This window comes from Oncorhynchus keta, chromosome 32, assembly GCF_023373465.1.
Source record: "Oncorhynchus keta strain PuntledgeMale-10-30-2019 chromosome 32, Oket_V2, whole genome shotgun sequence".
In the NCBI taxonomy this organism is placed as follows: Eukaryota; Metazoa; Chordata; class Actinopteri; order Salmoniformes; family Salmonidae; genus Oncorhynchus; species Oncorhynchus keta.
This window is the reverse complement of record NC_068452.1, coordinates 17006411-17027348: the sequence shown is the minus strand read 5'-3', so window position 1 is coordinate 17027348 and position 20938 is coordinate 17006411. Positions and strand designations below refer to the sequence as shown.

The 20938-nt window shown below is 43.7% G+C and overlaps 1 protein-coding gene and 1 pseudogene across 1 annotated transcript; both read left to right on the top strand.

Moving 5' to 3' along the window:
- The first annotated feature begins 2900 nt into the window (after window positions 1–2900).
- Window positions 2901–11311, top strand: LOC118370407 (MAGUK p55 subfamily member 2-like; annotated as a pseudogene).
- Window positions 11312–13402: 2091 nt separating this feature from the next.
- LOC118370403 (all-trans-retinol 13,14-reductase-like) lies at window positions 13403–19870 on the top strand. The gene is made up of 11 exons (XM_035755392.2): window positions 13403–13819; window positions 14702–14884; window positions 15557–15798; window positions 15950–16145; window positions 16418–16615; window positions 16784–16903; window positions 17044–17182; window positions 17767–17876; window positions 18238–18404; window positions 18695–18854; window positions 19116–19870. The coding sequence occupies exons 1-11, from the start codon at window positions 13654–13656 to the stop codon at window positions 19268–19270; spliced, it is 1836 nt and encodes a 611-aa protein (XP_035611285.1). The 5' UTR covers window positions 13403–13653; the 3' UTR covers window positions 19271–19870.
- The last annotated feature ends 1068 nt before the right edge of the window (window positions 19871–20938 follow it).

Genomic DNA, 20938 nt, shown 5'->3' with positions numbered 1-20938 from the left:
GAAGAATAAGGTGCCCATAGTAAACTGCCTGCTACTCAGGCCCACATAAAAAGATGAGAGAGGCCTGTAATTTTCATCATAGGTAAACTTCAACTATGACAGACAAAATGAGAAGAAAAAAATCCATAAAATCACATTGAAGGATTTCTTTTTGCAAATTATGGTGGAAAATAAGTATTTGGTCAATAACAAAAGTTTATCTCAATACTTTGTTAAATACCCTTTGTTGGCAATGACAGAGGTCAAATGTTTTCTGTAAGTCTTCACAAGGTTTTCACACACTGTTGCTGGTATTTTGGCCCATTCCTCCATGTTTATCTCCTCTAGAGCAGTGATGTTTTGGGGCTGTTGCTGGGCAACACGGAATCTCAACTCCATCCAAAGATTTTCTATGGGATTGAGATCTGGAGACTGGCTAGGCCACGCCAGGACCTTCAAATGCTTCTTACGAAGCCACTCCTTCGTTGCACGGGCGGTGTGTTTGGGATCATTGTCATGCTGAAAGACCCAGCCACGTTTCATCTTCAATGCCCTTGCTGATGGAAGGAGGTTTTCACTCAAAATCTGACGATACATGGCCCCATTCATTCTTTCCTCTACATGGATCAGTCGTCCTGGTCCCTTTGCAGAAAAACAGCCCCAAAGCTTGATGTTTCCACCCCCATGCTTCACAGTAGGTATGGTGTTCTTTGGATGCAACTCAGCATTCTTTGTCCTCAACTCATCTGACCATATCTCATTCTCCCAATCTTCTTCTGGATCATCCAAATGCTCTCTAGCAAACTTCAGATGGGCCTGGACATGTACTGGCTTAAGCAGGGGGACACGTCTTGCACTGCAGGATTTGAGTCCCTGGCGGCGTAGTGTGTTACTGTGGTCCCAGCTCTCTGCAGGTCATTCACTAGGTCCCCCCGTGTGGTTCTGGGATTTTTGCTCACCGTTTTTGTGATCATTTTGAGCCCACGGGGTGAGATCTTGCGTGGAGCCCCAGATCAAGGGAGATTATCAGTGGTCTTGTATGTCTTCCATTTCCTAATAATTGCTCCCACAGTTGATTTCTTCAAACAAAGCTGCTTACCTATTGCAGATTCAGTCTTCCAAGCCTGTTGCAGGTCTACAATTTTGTTTCTGGTGTCCTTTGACAGCTCTTTCATCTTGGCCATAGTGGAGTTTGGAGTGTGACTGTTTGAGGTTGTGGACAGGTGTCTTTTATACTGATAACAAGTTCAAACAGGTGCCATTAATACAGGTAATGAGTGGAGGACAGAGGAGCCTATTAAATAAGAAGTTACAGGTCTGTGAGAGCCAGAAATCTTGCTTGTTTGTAGGTGACCAAATACTTATTTTCCACCATAATTTGCAAATAAATTCATTAAAAATCATACAATGTGATTTTCTGGAAAATGCACTTCCTAAGGCTTCCACTAGATGTCAACAGTCTTTAGAACCTTGTTTGATGCTTCTACTGTGAAGGAGGGAATGGGAGCTGAATGAGTCAGTGGTCTGGCAGAGTGGCATGAGCTGGTCACGCGCGTTCACGTGAAAGTTAGCTTGAGTTCCATTTAATTTCTGAGGACAAAGGAATTCTCAGGTTGGAACATTATAGAAGATTTATGATAAAAATATCCTAAAGATTGATTCTATACTTCGTTTGACATGCTTCTCCAGACTGTAACGGAACTTTTTTACTTTTCGTCTGCTCGTGCGTCATGAATTTGGATTACTGGACTAAACGGCTCGAACAAAAGGAGGTATTTGGACATAATTTATGGACTTTATCGAACAAATCAAACATTTATTGTGGAACTGGGATTCCTGGGAGTGCATTCTGATGAAGATCATCAAAGGTAAGTGAATATTTATAATGTTATTTCTGACTTTTGTTGACTCCACAACATGGTGAATATCTGTATGGCTTGATTTGTTGTCTGAGCGCTGTACTCAGATTATTGCATGGTGTGCTTTTTCGGTAAAGGTCTTTTGAAATCTGACACGGTGGTTGCATTAAGGAGAAGTGTATCTATAATTCCATGCATAATAGTTGTATCTTTTATCAATGTTTATTATGATTATTTCTGTAAATTAATGTGGCTCTCTGCAAAATCACCGGATGTTTTGGAACTACTAAACATAACGCTCCAATGTAAAACTCTGATTTTTGCATATTAACTTTATCGAACAAAACATACATGTATTGCGTAACATGAAGTCCTATGAGTGTCATCTGACCATCAAAGGTTACTGATTCATTTTATCTTTAATTCTGCTTTTTGTGACTCCACTCTTTGGCTGGAAAATGGCTGCGTTTTTCTGTGACTAGGTGCAGACCAAACATAATCGTTTGGTGTGCTTTCGTCGTAAAGCCTTTTTGAAATCGGACATTGTGGTGGGATTAACAACAAGTTTATCTTTAAAATGGTGTAAAATACTTCTATGTTTGAGGAATTTTAATTTTGAGATTTCTGTTGTTTTGAATTTGGCGCCCTGCACTTTCACTGGCCGTTAGCGGGATTCAAGCCATAAGAAGAGATTCTCCAGTACTTTTGTCTACTTTTTAGCCAGGAGTTCTGAAAGTGGCGCTTACGAGACAAAAAGTGGTCCCGAAAAGAGTGTGCATTTTGTTATCTGTCACTCAAATGACGAGGGGCTGACTCACGTGGGGGAAAATGTAGGGAAAATGTCGCAGCACAAAGAAACAGTCACTTTCAAACTAGGGATTTCGTAGCTTCTTGAGGTAAAAACAGTAATTCTGGTCATAGATTATAAGTGTATGAGCTACACATTGACACACCCAGGTCAAAGCGGGAGGTTTGTCTTTAATATTTCAAAGATGTATTCAAATAAAATAATAAGTGTGTGTGTGTTTTCTTTATGTCCCATAGGAACCAGAGAGTCTGGAAAAGACCAGATTGGTGGCGGTGAGGGACAACAACGTAGAGCTGGTCGAGGAGATCCTCAGAGAGCTGAGTCCATTCACACACCAAAACAACACTGCAGCAGAGCTCACGCGCATCCTCATCGACCCCCACTTTCAGGTACACACAGACGCACACAAGTGTGCACACGCATACCCATACCCATTAAGCCATACACTCATGTGGACATCAATGCACACATACACCTACACGGACGTGCAGAGTAGACACATCCTTCATCACATAATACACTATTTAGTCCTAAGGAAGTATTGCCTCGGTCTGCTGTCAATCTAATGTTCTTTCTCTGCCGACTGGTTCCCAGTCTCTGCTGGAGACCCATGACTCAGTGGCGTCCCAGGTGTGTGACACCCCTCCACCCAGCCCCTGTGCCTACATGGAGCCCCCCGTCAGCAGCCAGCCCGTGCCCCCAGATACCGTCCGGATGGTGGGCATCCGCAAAGTAGCTGGTGAACACCTGGTTAGTACCACCTTGCTCGTTGTCGATCACCTATCTGTTATAGATAGCATGGCACCCAGAGTTGAGGTGTTTTAGTCAACTTTTACTCCTTTGGCTGAATCCCAAACAGGCTAGTGGTTTTAACCATAGTGTAAAATCGTGGTGTATTCTCATTCATGTCCTTTTTTCAGGAGAGGGAATTCCCATTATTTTTTCCATTTTTAGATATTTTATTGAACATATTGGACATTGTAGAAGGACAATGATGAGAGGACAGAGTTTGTGCCAAAGTAGCAACGTCCCCATTGGTTTATATGTTTTGAACCTGTTCAGGGCGTGACTTTCCGTGTGGAGGCGGGGGAGCTGGTGATTGCCAGGATCCTCCATGGAGGGATGATCGACCAGCAGGGTCTCCTCCACGCGGGTGACATCATCAAGGAGGTGAATGGGAAGGAGGTGGGTGAGGACCCGAGGGTGCTGCAGGAGATGGTGCTCAAGATCCTCCCCAGCTATCAGGAGGGCCACGCGCCAGGACAGGTACGAGCAATAAAGTACCAAGGCCCCAGACAAAGTACCAGTTAATAACAAACGATAACACTTTATGGGGGGGGTAGTCCCATCTGTAGATGCTCAACAGACAATCAGTAACATTTCAACTAACTATCTACTAACCCTAAAGTAAACCCTTGTCCTAACCCTAACTTAACCCTTACCTTAACCTTAAGCCTTACCCTAACCTTAAGCCTTACCCTAACCCTTATTCTAAACCTAACCCTAACCATAGGCAAGGAGTTGCTTATCAACAGATCGTTTTTTGATTGTAGAGAATCTACAGATGGACAATCCAGACTATCAAAATGATGTGTGACCTAACAAACTGCAAGTGGACAGGTAAGGGTTAACATACACAACACTTACTGTAACAGCATGCTACCAGCCCAACAGACAGGTTTAACAAGAGCCCCGTGCCTCCAGACAGACGAGCCATAAGCCCCACAGACAGGTCCCCACTATTGTACCCAAATGCCCTGCGGAAGGTAAATGCACTAATCTGCCCCTGCCAATGAACTTCAATCTACTACACAGTTTGCACACCATTTACTGGCTCTAAGAATATATTATTTGAGGGGTGGATTATGACAGTGTCACATTGTCTGCTAGTGTTCACCCCCTCTGGTTGTCATGGATACCACCAGGCAGAGGGGGCTGAGTAATCCCTTTATGTCATTTTGGGGGATTTCTTCCCTTTTATCTTCTCTGGCTCTGTGGCTGGTGGGCTGTGGGGGGAGTTAGTCTGAAAGTACAAACAAGTCGTCAGCAGAAGGGTGTTATGGCTGCTGAGGAAGAGTTGATGTTTTGCACTAGGCCTAATGTAGTTCATGGGAGGATTGTAGAAAGTGCTTTGTTTTCATGCATTCTTGTGGATAATGGCCTGCTGTGATCTGCTGGAATACTGTATACGGCTTTATACTCTGAATGCACATATGGAGGGCTCTAGAGCAAAAATGACACTTCGATAAACATTAGATTTATTTCACCATTATTTAACCCGGCTAGTTGTGAACAAGTTCTCATTTATAACTGCGACCTGGCCAAGATAAAGCAAAGCAGTGCGACACAGACAACAACACAGAGTTACACATGGATTAAACAAACATACAGTCAATAACACAATAGGAAAGGTCTATACAGTGTGTGCAAATGAGGTAGGATAACGGAGGTAAGGCAATGCATAGGTCATAGTGGCGAAATAATTACAATATAGCACTTAAACACTGGAGTGATAGATGTGCAGATGTATTTAAGTTTAAATGTAGACTTTGCAAGTTGGAAATGTGCACGACTCAAGCTTCTCCTTTTGAATTTGGCACGAAATGTTCAACACTATCCAACAGTAACAGACTCGTAACCATCTGGATGTGTCGGCTTCCTGTTCCCCACAGGTGTTTGTGAAGTGTCACTATGACTATGACCCGGCCAATGACAACCTGATCCCGTGTAAAGAGGCGGGGCTTAAGTTCTACACCGGTGACATCCTGCAGATCGTCAATCAGGATGACCTCAACTGGTGGCAGGTGGGTGCATAGGGATTATTTTGCCATGTACTGTATGTAAACACACATTGTTTTGTGTATTGCTTCTGCTGTCAATACTATCACCTCTATATTTGGCTACTTGCTCCTATCGGTAAACGGTGTGCGTGCTGGTGGGTCTAAGTATTGATGAGAGGTTCATCCTGTGGGTCTGTCAGGCTCGTCGTTGCGTGGAGGGAGGCAGTGCTGGGCTGATCCCCAGTCAGCTGCTGGAGGAGAAGAGAAAAGCCTTTGTCAAGAGAGACGTGGAGCTAGCCCCCCCAGGTAGGACCAGTGCATATGTAACCTTATAGCAGACATCTTAAATCAGTTTTATTTCATTTGTTTCATTTGTCTGCCATGCACAATATGCAGAAGGCTATGTATTGGGGCGGGAGGTAGCCTAGTTGTTAGAGCGTTGGGCAAGTAACCGAAAGGTTGCTGGATCACATCCCCGAGCTGACAGGGTAAAAATATGTCGTTCTGCACCTGAACAAGGCAGTTAACCCACTGTTCCCCGGTAGGCCGTCATTGTAAATAAGAGTTTGTTCTTAATTGCCTAGTTAAATAAAAGTGAATTAAAACAATTATTGGATAACTGCACAAACATGTTGGGTACAACCAAAGCGTGTCTAGAATGCATAAAAGGAGATAACCATCACTCAATGGTCAAATGGAATTTTACTGTGGTCATGACTCATAGCTGGTGGTGTGGCAGTCATACAGTCACCCATACAGTCTGTCTGTCTGTCTGTCTGTCTGTCTGTCTGTCTAACTCATCACTAATGAACAGACAGCATTTAATATGAGCCACATCGTCAGATCCTAGATGTGTATCTTATTATGTAGCTTATGTAGAGAGGAATGATGGGTGAGGTACAGAATACAGAGACCCGAGTGGGTCCGGATCCAGAATTGTAAATAATGTCACGGGTCTGGGTTGGATCTGATATGATATGATTGTCAGGGGTCTTTGGGTATGTTTAATTTGAACGGACTTGTCTGAAAGGACCCGTACATACCCGAAAGGTGACTGCTGTAGTAGAGAGAGACAGCTCAATCACTGCAGCCTCAATTAGCCTTCCTATCTATCTATCTAGCTTAACTAGCTTCTCCCGGTTTGATGCAGTCAAGACTGGTACTACGTAATTGTATTGGATGATAAATAACCTAGCAATGGCAGCTATTAGTTTGCTATAGCACAAGTCGGCTTTGTTAGTTAATATCTCTCGTCTCTCCCTCCCTCCACCCTGTGTCACTCGCTCACGTTAACACACTCCCTCCCACACCTGCTAGAGCGACACCTCTCCCTCCTCTCCCTCTTTGAGTGATCAGCTCCGGGTTAATAAAGTAGATTCAAAACTTCACTTTTCTGCTGCTTCCCTTACTCGGATCGAGTCAGCAACCAGGTCTATACTGAATGGGTCTAGTTGTCCTCGGGTCCGTTCAGAACGGGTCTCTTTAACTTCTTGTGACTCTCAAACCCGGGTCCGGGAGCGTAATCATCGACTGACACTAATTAGCATAAAGCAACGGATATAAATCTTCCTAGAAAATCTTCCAATTCATGAAAATCACAAGTGAAATATTTTGGAACACAGCTTAGCCTTTTGTTAATCACCCTGTCATCTCAGATTTTCAAAATATGCTTTACAGCCAAAGCTAGACAAGCATTTGTGTAAGTTTATCATAGACTAGCATAGCATTATGCCTTGCTAGCAGCAGGCAACCTTGCCACCAAAATCAGAAAAGCAATCAAATTAAATTGTTTACCTTTGATGAACTTCGGTTTTCACTCACGAGACTCCCAGGTAGATAGCCAAAGTTCATTTTTCCCAAAATATTATTTTTGTAGGCGAAATAGCTCCGTTTGTTCTTCACGTTTGGCTGAGAAATCGCCCGGAAATTGCAGTCACGAAAACGGCGAAAAATATTCCAAATTAGCTCCATAATATCGACAGAAACATGGCAAACGTTGTTTAGAATCAATGCTCAAGGTGTTTTTCTAATATCTATTCGATAATATATCCGTCGGGACAATTTGTTTTTCAGTAGGACCGATTGGAGTAATGGCTACCTCTGTATTTTACATGAGAATCTCTCTCGGAGCCACCATGTGACCACTTACGCAATGTTCAACATAAATGCGTAAAACTACGTCACAATGCTGTAGACACCTTGGGGAATACGTAGAAAGTGTAAGCTCGTTATTGGCACATTCACAGCTCAAAAGGGACTCATTGGAACGCAGCGCTTTCAAAACCTGGGGCATTTCCGGATTGGATTTTTCTCAGGCTTCCGCCTGCAACATCAGTTCTGTTATACTCACAGACAATATCTTTACAGTTTTGGAAATGTTAGAGTGTTTTCTATCCGACGCTGTCAATTACATGCATATTCTAGCATCTTGTCCTGACAAAATATCCGGGAACATTTTTTTTTCCAAAAATGAAAATACTGCCCCCTAGTAACAAATATTTATGCATATTGGGTCCGGGTGGGAAAGCCCCAGGTCCATTTCGGAATGTTTCCATCTTTTTGTACCCATGATCTCTACTTGGCATTGTTATATACTGCCCCCTAGTGTAAAAATCAAATGGATGATCAATAAGAAAACCATGTGAATACCTGTGGATACATGTGGATAGATGGAGTTTGTATGGGAAAATGTTTGTGTGGGATTATGTTTGTATGGGATCATCGTTGTTTACATGTCTGTTATTGTGACAGGAAACCTTTGTACTGGAGTGGCGGGAAAGAACAAGAAGAAAAATATGATGTATCTAACCACTAAGAATGCAGGTGGGAATTTTATGAATACTGAACATTTTCTGTAAGTTACATTGAAAGGTTGACACATAAATAAAGCTATCAATTTGTCACTGTATTTCTCTGTCTTTATCTGTCATTGTTTTTATTCTCTCTCTCTCTCTCTCTCTCTCTCTCTCTCTCTCTCTCTCTGTATCTCTCTGTCTCTGTATCTGTCTCTCTCTCTCTGTATCTGTCTCTCTCTCTCTCTCCTCTCTCTCTCTCTCTCTCTCTCTGTATCTCTCTCTCTCTGTATCTGTCTCTCTCCCTCTCTCTCTCTCTCTCTCTCTCTCTCTCTCTCTCTCTCTCTCTCTCTCTCTCTCTTTCTCTGTCTCTCTCTCTCTGTCTCTCTGTCTCTCTGTCTCTCTCTGTCTCTCTGTCTCTCACTCTCTGTCTCTGTCTCTCTCTCTCTCTCTCTCTCTCTCTATTTCTCTATCTCTTAGAGTTTGACAGGCATGAGTTACTGATCTATGAGGATGTTGCCAAGGTGCCTCCGTTCCGCATGAAGACGTTGGTTCTGATTGGTGCTTTGGGAGTGGGCTGACGCAGCCTGAAGAACAAACTGCTGCTGTCTGACCCACAGCACTACGGCACCACCATCCCCCGTGAGTGTTGCTAACGCTAACTATCCAACTAACTAATTAACAACAACAAAAATGCTAACACGCTAAAGCTAGCCGTTGATGTAGAGTTCTGACAATCCAAGAATGTCCTTTGGATTTTTGGATTGAATCCATTGTGTTAGGACACCTTCATACAGTAACTAGTGATTGTTGAAATAGTTTTCAGCAAGTCGCTCTGGATAAGATTGTCTGCTAAAGAACTCAAATGTAGATGATATTCTTGCCTCCTCCAGACACCTCCGGAAAGCCAAAGTTAGGGGAGCGGGAAGGCCAGATGTATGCGTTCACCTCGCGGAGCAAGACGGAGGCAGACATCAAGAACGGTCGCTACCTGGAGCATGGCGAGTATGACGGCAATCTCTACGGCACCAAGATGGACTCCATCCATGAGGTGGTGGAGGCCGGTCGCATCTGTGTACTGGACGCCAATCCTCAGGTAGGAGCAATTGGCCACATTGTGTCTCACACACCCCAATCTGGAGCCCTATGTGGGTGAATTCAGGGTCCTAACAGTTAGAGACATTGGTTCCTCTTACAGACATTGTTTTCCTTGCACTACTTCCAGGCCTTGAAGGTACTGTGGACGTCTGAGTTCCTGCCTTACGTGGTGTTCACCGAGGCCCCTGATTTTGAGGTCCTCAAGGCCATGAACCAGTCGGCCATCGAGACTGGAGTCGTCACCAAGCAGCTGACGGTAAGCACTAGGGTGAAGCCAAACAGAGGATAATGACTGAATGGATAATGACTGACAGCTACTGACTATGTCTTTCATTCAGGAAGACCAACATGCCTCACTTTGTTTAGCCATTATACACTGAGTATACAAAACATTAAGGACACCTGCTCTTTCCATGACATAGTCTGACCAGGTGAAAGCTATGATCCCCTATTGACGTCACCTGTTAAATCCACATCAATCAGTGTAGATGAAGGGGCGGAGACACAGTTAAAGAAGGATTTTTAAGCCTTGGAACAATTGAGACATAGATTGTGTATGTGTGCCATTCAGAGGGTGAATGGGAAAGACAACACATTTAAGTGCCTTTGAACGGGGTATGGTAGTAGGTGCCAGGCACATTGGTTTGTGTCAAGAACTGCAATGCTGCTGGGTCTTTCACGCTGTCTCCCGTGTGTATCAAGAATGGCCCACCACCTAAAGGACATCCATCCAAATTCACACAACTGATTTTTTTTTTGGTCAAAAATGAGTGAGCCACATTTAATAGATCTACAGATGGTTCTTTATACTGTACATCTGTGACGTTAGATTTTTGAAAAAGTACAAGTGGAAAAAAAAGTCAACACTAAAAAGTTCGAACTGCATGAACCCATTTGAACTTGGAGCTATCCAATCACAAGCCTGAACAAATGCAGACGGACGAATCAGGACGTGTCTTTGCCGACAACACTGTCAGAAATGTCAGAAGTAAACAATGTCACATCGTTTTTCAGTGACGACAGTCACTCGTCTGATGATCACAATACATTTCTTGATGTACTTGAGGATGTATTCTGACTTTATCTGGGTACAATAGTGTTATTCTATCATTTATATATTCAAATAGCAACAGTGCACATGACTAGTTCAGGTAGAACTATGCTTTGCACCGATAGAACGTTATAGACCCAAGGCCACAACTTGCTGTAAAGCTGAAACGCCCAAACGTTGCTCAATAGCTACACGTCTTACATGTCTATTGGCGCCTCATAAACATAACTAATTAGCTTGTGTGGGGCCTCTTCCCTTCCTGTTACTCTAAGTTCTATCAACCTCCATCTTTGTTCTCTGTAGGACTCAGAGCTAAAGAGAACAGTGGACGAGAGCCCCCGCATCCAGACGGCCTACGGACACTACTTTGACCTCACCATCGTCAACGGCAACCTGGACGAGAGCTACAGGAACCTGAAGGCAGCTCTGGAGAAGGTCTCTGCTACCCAGCAGTGGGTCCCAGTCACCTGGGTCTTCTAGTGAGAGACAGAAGGACAAGAGGCTGGTGTTGAACACATTGTTCTCTCATTCGTCAACACAAGACATCCGATGATACTGTCTGACTCATCATCACAGTGACCTCTGGACCTCTGACCTTTGGACCCCATACATAAGACTGAACTGACAGCATTCTTTTTGCTGTGTACATATTGCTTTTGGAAATTTGTCGACAAAACGACAAGGATTTTCTTGTTTGGACATTATGTGATTCTGGTGTGTGTGTGTGTGTGTGTGTGTGTGTGTGTGTGTGTGTGTGTGTGTGTGTGTGTGTGTGTGTGTGTGTGTGTGTGTGTGTGTGTGTGTGTGTGTGTGTGTGTGTGTGTGTGTGTGTGTGTGTGTGTGTGTGCGTGCATTCGTGTGGTTGCAGAGTGTCTTAACCATAATCATGTTCGCTACATTGATTCTTTAGGTCAGCAGTAGTTTGTCTATGTTTACATGAATCATTAAATGGACATTCAGAATACACACACACACACACACACACACACACACACACACACACACACACACACACACACACACACACACACACACACACACACACACACATTTTACATTTACATTTAAGTCATTTAGCAGACGCTCTTATCCAGAGCGACTTACAAATTGGGCACACACACACACACACACACACACACACACACACACACACACACACACACACACACACACACACACACACACACACACACACACACACACACACACACACACACACACACACACTCAAAGAGAGCCAGCTGTGTTATTCCCCAAATTCTATTTTTATTACCAAATTCTATTTTTTGTACGGGGAGTTCAAGTTGAAACCCTTTTTGACACCTACTGTTGAGTATTTCTTTTTTCTATAATTTCAAAAACGCAAGACGCTGAGGTGTGAACATAAAACATTTTAAAAAATGTGAAGATAGCATGTAGATACACAGAGAGATGTAAATGACAGACTGTAAGTACCACCTTTATTTATGTGACCACACGGGCACTTTTTCCATTTGTTTTTGATGTGTCAAAAGCCTTCTTTCTATTTAATTTTTTTTTTTAAAGACTATTTCCACCCAGGTCTGCTGTACAGTACAGTACACACCAATTTGACAAATAAACGTCTCCAGAGTTTTACACAATGGGTTGCTTGATGTTGGTTACAAAGAAGGCCTTCTGGAGTCATTCATCAGGCCTTCTGGGTAACCAACAGCAAGGAACCCATCAAGTAAAACTCTGGAGCCGTTTTACTTGTTCAACTGGGCAGACCTTTTTATTACACTTTCGCAACAGAGGACCTTGTGATGCAGTAGTACAGGATGCGTGGTCTTTTAGGTCAGTTGAAATTGATGCACCCCAGGCTTTGGGAAATTTGGTGATAATTAGTTTGGGAAAGAGAAAGCTAAAGGCACTAGACACGAAACAGAAGAAAACAGAAAACAGAGGAAGTACTACTTCTCCAATAGGATACGCTTGTTTTTGTTTTCTGTTGCGAAACATTTAGCTATAATGTGCCCTAATATAAATATGACCCTGGAAACTCCAGAGGAATGACACACAACAATGACAAGTTTGTGTACTCCCGATGAGTGTAAGGTCATAGAGGTTCTTACTTTTAGTATGGTTTCTACATTCCATAACGCTCACATGTATCCATGGCATTTTCAAACACCAAGAATATGAGTTTGGAGATTTCAATTAGATGAATTCATGATTGAACAATTTCAAGATGCTTCTGTATTTGACTGTGTATCAGTCACAGTTTCTAGAAGTACTGTAAATGACAGACTGTGAATGTAGATAGACAATAGACTAGAGGCAAACGCTAACTACAGTAACAGTGTATTGTTTAAAGGAAAATGAACTATGCATTTGATGATGCGCACAATTAAATGCTTAAAATCAATGAGACCAAAATTGGCGTCTGATTCTGTGGAAGGATCTGTTTTTTTATTTAACCTTTATTTAACTAGGCACGTCAGTTAATATCAAATTATTATTTACAATGACGGTCTAGGAACAGAACTGCCTTTTTCAGCGGCAGAACAACAGATGTTTGTTTTAAGCTTGTCACGTCGGGGGATTCCATCTAGCAACCTTTCGGTTACTGGCCCAACGTTCTAGCCACCCCATAGCATCCCAGTAAAGCTACATTTATTAGGGGGTTTAAGAAACAGCAGAAGCTCTCCCACTTTTTAGGCCCACGTGCAAGGGTTTTCCAAGGTTAAGAACACATGTGGTAGCCCAAGCACATGATAACGTACTATTGGTAGGCCTATCAGGAGGATATGCATTCCATGCCATAATGACCTCATCTGACTCCATTTTCCACTGTCACTGAAAAGAATGAATTGTTCCAACTGATATTCAATGAAACTAGCATCAAATATTAGATTATCAATGCCTCGTCAGATAATATCGATAGAAACAGTTCCCCTTGTGTTTCTAAGAGCCCTGCCCATTGTCACTCCTCATCCCCAAAGGCCAAAGCACAAATGGTGGGTGATTTAGATGATTTAATCATCTGTGTTATATATATCATTCTCTTCTTTCTTTCCATCCCTCAGTTCCCCAACTGCTTCAACCCTTCAGTCTCTTCCGCAACAGACAGGGAATCTCTTTGCCTTTTTGTAGGTCAAAGGTGGCCAGGTGTCTTTAGGATATTTTCCAGCTCAGGATATTCAGCCATCTACCAACCAACAAGCACAATACTAAAAACAGTTCCAACAAGCGTAGGTGTTTCCTTCAGGACGTGACAGATAACCGTGCTTCCCTGTGCCTCTAACCTCCTGCCGAACTGTCCAGGATGTGGCCAGTGCTGTTTGGTGTGTTCACTGCTTTGGTGGTGGCCTGGGTGACCGTCTACATTCGAAATTATTCCAAGAGAAAGAGGGTCTTTTCCCAGGAGTGCCTGCGACCACCGGGGCCATTGGTGACCGACAAGAAGCAGAGAGATGAGGTGCTGAAGAAAGGTGAGTTGTCAATGGTACAGGACTCAATGTTGTTGATGATGGTAGGTTTGCCTAAGTAAGATGGGGGAATTAGTTAGCTGTGTTTTTGAACTGCTGTTGAAAATGACGCCGTGCTATGAATAGAAGAGACAGGATTATATCCATCTCTGGATTGGGTTACTGCATACATATAATGTCAAATGTGATCTGTTACTGTTGTGTTGATGTCTGACAAAGCCATGTCTAATATAATGTAGGCTTCAACATTATGTGCTTAAACAATGAATGGTTATTTGACAGCAATACCCTAACTTGACAAGGGTTACAAATATGACCTAAGCATTTGAATGAAATATTAAAAGGTGGTCCTTCTGTAGCTCAGTTGGTAGAGCATGGCGCTTGTAACGCCAGGGTAGTGGGTTCGATCCCCGGGACCACCCATACGTAGAATGTATGCACACATGACTGTAAGTCGCTTTGGATAAAAGCGTCTGCTAAATGGCATATATTATTATTATTAAAACAACGGGTGTGAGGCATGTGCATGGTGTGACAAACGTAGCAGCTCTTGGAAATATTACATTTGAGTTCACCATTCCTTAAAACCCTTTTTTTTTTGTGTGAGTGGATGACGAAAAAGGGAAAAGTTGCATCCACGTTGCCTGCCACTTCCGCCGGTCTTCCCAATTAGATGGTCGATTCCCCGGTGATTGTCTGTCTAAATCACATTGATGTTATTCTGCGTGATTGTTTTTTTCAGAATCGACTTCAACGCCAACATGTGAAAATGAACCGAGCAGAAAGTACACACAAACACACTTCACTTTTACGAATAGGATATCCTCTTTTCTGCCTATATCTATGATGATATTAACTCACCCCTCCCCCTATCACCATTTCCAGGTTTCAGAGTGGACCGTGTCCCGGAGAACCTTGACGCTATAGTGATTGGCAGCGGTATCGGGGGGCTGACAGCAGCAGCGGTTCTAGCCAAAGCAGGGAAGAGGGTTGTGGTTCTAGAGCAGCATGACCAGGCTGGAGGGTGCACTCACAGCTTTGAGAACCAGGGCTTTGAGTTTGACGTAGGTAAGAGCCACTGTGACAGAACCGCCCATGGACCACACTCAAGGCGGCCTTAAAGTGCATGTAACTCGAGTTGTTCGGGCTACATTTACATTACATTTAAGTCATTTAGCAGACGCTCTTATCCAGAGCGACTTACAAATTGGTGCATTCACCTTATGACATCCAGTGGAACAGCCACTTTACAATAGTGCATCTAAATCTTTTAAGGGGAGGGGGGGGTGAGAAGGATTACTTTATCCTATCCTAGGTATTCCTTAAAGAGGTGGGGTTTCAGGTGTCTCCGGAAGGTGGTGATTGACTCCGCTGTCCTGGCGTCGTGAGGGAGTTTGTTCCACCATTGGGGGGCCAGAGCAGCGAACAGTTAGTAAGGGCTAGTAAGGTTATTCGTGTTTGTTAATCTCAGTGAAAAAGCAGAACTTGTTTCATTGAGAATTTACAAAGCGAAATCTAGTCTCTGGTGAGAGTGGTGACAGACGGCCAGAGGCCAGAGCTCCACGCAAGAGTTGGTTCAGGGATGCAGAGATTAAGCAAAATGAAATGGCGAGTGGTGTTTGATGAACTCAATCTAGGCACAGTCATAAGGGAGGATCATTGGGCAGGATAAGCTTCTAATACATGCACAAATGATCCAGCAAATATTCTCTCACCACCTCTACCCCCTCCCTCTGTCAGGGATCCACTACCTGGGCCAGCTCCATGAGAACAGCATGTTTCGTGTGGCCCTGGACCAGATCAGTGAGGGCCAGATCCAGTTCAACAGGTTGGAGCAGCACTTTGACACACTGATCCTAGGTCAGGGTGAAGACCGCAGGGACTACCACATCCTCTCTGGGAAGACAGAGATGGCTGAGAGCCTGAAGAGGCAGTTTCCTGATGATGTGGAGGCCTTGAATGAATATTTCAAGTATATGAAGGTACTGTGTGTGTGTGTGTGTGTGTGTGTGTGTGTGTGTGTGTGTGTGTGTGTGTGTGTGTGTGTGTGTGTGTGTGTGTGTGTGTGTGTGTGTGTGTGTGTGTGTGTGTGTGTGTGTTCATGACCTCTCTCATGTCACCCCCATGCTGCAGAAGGCAGCTCGTCGTATCAATCTCCTGGCCGGCCTCAAGATGATGCCCATGTGGCTGGTACACTTCCTGGCTCGGACTGGCCTATTAGAGCGCATCTCCTCAGTGTTCCGCATGGCCATCACCAAACACACAGAGAAGATGGCCACTCTGACCAAGAACAAAGACCTTCACGCTCTCTCCGCATACCTCTTCTATGGTCAGTCCCTATACACATCCACTCCCAGGGTGAATTCCAATACTTTTTCAATGGACAACTATTTTCCGAACTGAACTGACACACTTGCTAGTTTACAACATAGTCCTAGAACACACAATTGAGTGTTCTTCTGTCCTTCTTGGATGTAGAGCATGTGGTTACATTTCTCTCTCTCTGCATGTTCTGTAATGTAGTGGTTTGGGGGTCCCTGGGGGAAAAAGGTTGGCAACCCCTGCTCTAATGTTAAATGTAACTGTTTCCCCTGCTGGTAGGTGTTCCCCCTAAGGAATCCAGTTTCCTAATGAATACTCTACTGCTGCAGCACTATAAGAGGGGAGCCTACTACCCCATTGGAGGGGCCAGTGAGATCGCCTTCCACATAATCCCAGTCATCCGGAAGGCAGGTGGCGCTGTGCTGGTCAGAGCCCCTGTACAGAGGGTCCTTCTGAATGAGGAGGGCTCAGCGTATGGTCAGTATCTAGTTCCGAGGGGGAAAGCACTAAATCAATGACATTGTACTATTAGATATGCTTACTGTTGACCATCTTCCATGGGAATCTTTGGCGTTACATTAGACTCATTGCAAAGTGAGTTGTTGGTTTATGTCCACTGACCTCTGGTCGACCTCTGGTTGTCAGGTGTGACGGTGAGGAAAGGTCAGGAGGAGGTGAAGGTGTTGGCTCCAGTGGTCATCTCCAACGCTGGCATCTTCAACACCTTTGAGAAGTTCCTGCCCCCAGAGATACAGGCCAAGCCGGGTGAGTAGGGGCGGTCATGAATTGTACTGAACTCTAGCCATGCTGAACATTTAACTGAAACAGGTTGAAACATGAGGAAACGTGACGAGTAGACAGTGTTGGACTGATTTGGACTAATCACATGTGTTCTATGTTCCCAGACATCCAGGCCCTGCTGGGGAGGATGCAGCATGGAATGGGCAACTTCCTGGTGTTTGTGGGTCTGGACGGCACGAAGGAGGAGCTGGGCATCACCTCTATGAACTACTGGATGTACAAAGAAAACGACCTGGACACACTGTTAGTACAGTAGCGGGTCTCTTGAATTGTATTCTCTTTGATTCTGTCACTCGCACGTTCATTTGGTCTTTGTTCGTTCTGTAGCGAAATATAGTACGACATTTTTGTTCGGTTGTGTTCTATTTAATTCAGGGATGGGCAACTCCAGTCATTGGGGGGCCTGATTGGTGTCACACTTTTGCCCCAGCCAGGCCCAGCTAAAACGCCTGACTCCAGCAATCAGCTAATCACGATCTTCAGTGTTGAATGCAACTCGTTTCATGAGCTGTGTTTGCTAGGGATGGGGGAAAGGTGTGACACCCGTAGCCGTGGGAAGCAGGGGTGCTGAGGGTGCTGCAGCATCCCCTGACAAATCAGAATTAAATAATATAATATACAGATAAATGAAATCAAAATGTTTCCACGCCAAATGAGTGCACTAGGCCTTAATTACTTACTCCTGTATGTGCAGAGAAAATGAAATGAAATGAACTGCACTTTGTGAAATCCCTTGCACTTTGAGGGCCTAACCACAGTATTACATGCCTTCACTTTTAAATCACATGTAGACTTATTTAAGCGTACGTGTAATGTTTTGATTGTAGGATGGAGCGCTACAGCTCTCTGAGCCGAGAGGAGGTGGTGGGGAACATCCCCATGATGTTCATTCATTCCCCCTCTGCCAAAGACCCCACTTCCAGTACCCGCCGTCCAGGTAGCAGCCTCAACAACACACACCTGCACCAATAATAAATCAATACAATTTCATTTGTCACATGCTTCGTAAAAACAACAGCTGTAGACCAACAGTGAAATCCTTCCTATATAGAATATAACGCTGTATTTGAATTCATAGAGCACCCATCACACCAACAGAAACACCGAAAAGACAGAGTAAAGTATAATATATCAAATAAAAAATTTGAGATGAGCAGTGATGATCCGTACTTCAATGCTGCTGAAGGTCGATTTTCACACCAAGAAAAAAAGCAGATAGTTTCACACATTAATTATGAGAAAGAGTTTTTATAGCTCAAATGATTGTCTTCTAAGACTCTCTCTCCACCTCCCAACAGGGAAGACCTGTATGACTCTGTTGACCATGGCCAAGTTTGAGTGGTTTGAGGACTGGAAAGATACCAAGATAAACAAGAGAGGGCCCGATTACGAAGACCTGAAGATGAGCATGGCCAAGGAGCTCCTAGACTGGGCACTGGTTGTCTTGCCTCAGCTCAGGGATAAGGTACTTTGAAAATATAGAGTAATTTGAGCAAAATACACGATCATATTCAATGATGTATACAGTAGAGTAGAGTTTCTTTGACAATCCAAAGAGGCATTATAATTTGTTATCACACCCGTTGTGCTTGGAATCAAGTCTTCTTTGAGGCAATAATGTCATCCAATTGTAATGTCTCATACCTGCTGGCTGTCTCTGTACCTACCAGCACAAGGTGTTGAAAATACGTATTTTTGGTTGAAAGATGATGAAAAACCGAGTTTGCTCACTGGATACCTTGTGTCTCGCTATAGGTGGTGTATATGGAGGCTTCCACTCCCCTGACCAACATGCACTACTTGGGCGCCCCGCGTGGAGAGATGTATGGGGCTGAACACAACCTGGACCGCTTCAGCCCGGAGACGGTGGCCAGAACCCGGCCCCCCACCCCCGTCAAGGGACTCTACCTCACCGGTGAGAAAGAAATTAGTCACTGTGGTAGTATTTGAGTTGTTTTTGAGTACATTGGTCACAAAGGCACAAGGTGATGCTTGACTGTGGCAGTTCTATGAGTTACTCAGCAGTGTAACATGCAAGAACTGAAAGCCATTTTAAGGTGCTACCATAGATAATAATGTTTCTGATCTATTCTAGATGGTTCTACACATTGTTCAAACCTACTGTCAGTAGTTTTCATATCAGCAAACCCTTTGTTTGTCTTGTTCTGAACCCCAGGCCAGGACGTGTTCTGTAACGGGATGGCCGGTGCTCTGCATGGAGGAATCCTGTGTGCCTCGACAGTTCTGGACCGTATTCTCTACATGGACCTCCTAGCGCTGAAGAAACAGCTCAAAAAGCAGACTCGTGAAAAGGCTCGTAACAAGGCCTGAGAAACTATTTGGACACAGCACTGACCACAGTCAAAATCATTACATAAACCAATACCGTGTAGGCTACTGCATACAGTATGTCACATTCCTTCACCCTGTCTATCACCCTGTCTATGACCCTGTCTATCACCCTATCTATGACCCTGTCTATCACCCTGTCCATGACCCTGTCTATCACCCTATCTATGACCCTGTCTATCACCCTATCAATGACCCTGTCTATCACCCTATCTATGACCCTGTCCTATCACCCTATCTATGACCCTGTCCTATCACCCTATCTATGACCCTGTCCTATCACCCTGTCTATCACCCTGTCTATCACCCTGTCTATCAGTTTCATGTAATAGTACCATGTTGTCTTATATTGAATGAAAATACGGTGTCTTTCTTTCTTACCTGTTATGGTTACACATTGCCATCTCTTTAGCTTTGTTTAATGATGTTCGGAAAAAAAGAGACATCACTGGATTCCTCACAGTCGTAAATGATTGCTACTCTTTAGTCAGATCGCAGGCAGAAACATGGGTGTGTTTTATGTTTAGTTTCCATTGAAGTGCTTCTGTGGGATAGACAAACTCATTACTCATTAACTCATCACCCCCCTCTCCACTGCGGGTAGGTTCAGCCAGATTATGTTCAATACTTGTACAATCCATTGTAACCAAGTAATGCTGTTACTGGAGTACCTATCACTGTTACACTGTGCTTACACTGCTGTACGTTTTGCACCTAGTACTGTAGACAGACACCAGGTAGGTTTCAGCTTGTCCTGTTCTATCGACTCAAATAGCAGATAGGAGAAAATAAGTCACTCTCACTGCACCTCACGTCTCAGTACAAACACTATGCTGGGAACTGGACATTGAACTCCCATGCCATTAAAATCACTTAAACATTCACGATAAGTGTTACTGTGCCTTCGGAAAGTATTCAGACCCCTTGACTTTTTCCACATTTTTCGAAATGTTTCCAAATGTATTAAAAAATATATTTTTAAACAGAAATACCTTATTTACATAACTATTCAGACCTTTTGCTATGAGATTCATGATGAGTGAGTAACTTTGCACTGACACCTGTCCTGAAGACAAGTGTTAGTTCCCCAAGTTAATGCCTAGGCTTCAGCTCATCGGGCTAACACAGTCCACAAGCACACTAGAGACCCAGGTTTCAATCCCAGTCTGTCATATTTGCAAAATGCTAGTATTGTTCATGTACATAAAGCAAAACAGTGTTGGGTTAGTAGCATTGAGGCATCTCAGTAACAACTGCTCAACCTCTGGCCTAATCTTAGATCATGAATGACAGAGATGGACCATATATGTTTTGATCATAGTTTACAATCATAGGCAAGGGGACATTAAGTCAAGGGGTTACTATTTTACTGTCACTTAGTACACTACACACCATCAGCCAAAGACTTGTTCATATTCATGTCAGGATATATAATTGGGCAACTGGAGTAAGAGGAAATAACGTGTTTATGTCCGAGAGGAATGCCAAAAACTGTCATGTCCATCACATAGTACATAGTTGGTCTGTTCAATATCTTACCAGTGTTTTACAGAACAGCTTCCTGGGTAGGGCTGTTATGTAACCTATCTGGCCAAAGAGCACGGACGATGTGTTACAGCATCAGACATGACCAATATAGGACAGATTGAA

What these genes read in the sequence shown, in the direction of transcription:
- LOC118370403 (XM_035755392.2), top strand. Translation starts at nt 13,654, where the DNA reads ATGTGGCCAGTGCTGTTTGGTGTGTTCACTGCTTTGGTGGTGGCCTGG. An exon ending in AATATTTCAAGTATATGAAG is followed by an intron (nt 15,799 to 15,949) that starts GTACTGTGTGTG and finishes CCCATGCTGCAG; the next exon opens with AAGGCAGCTCGTCGTATCAA. An exon ending in TGAGGAGGGCTCAGCGTATG is followed by an intron (nt 16,616 to 16,783) that starts GTCAGTATCTAG and finishes TCTGGTTGTCAG; the next exon opens with GTGTGACGGTGAGGAAAGGT.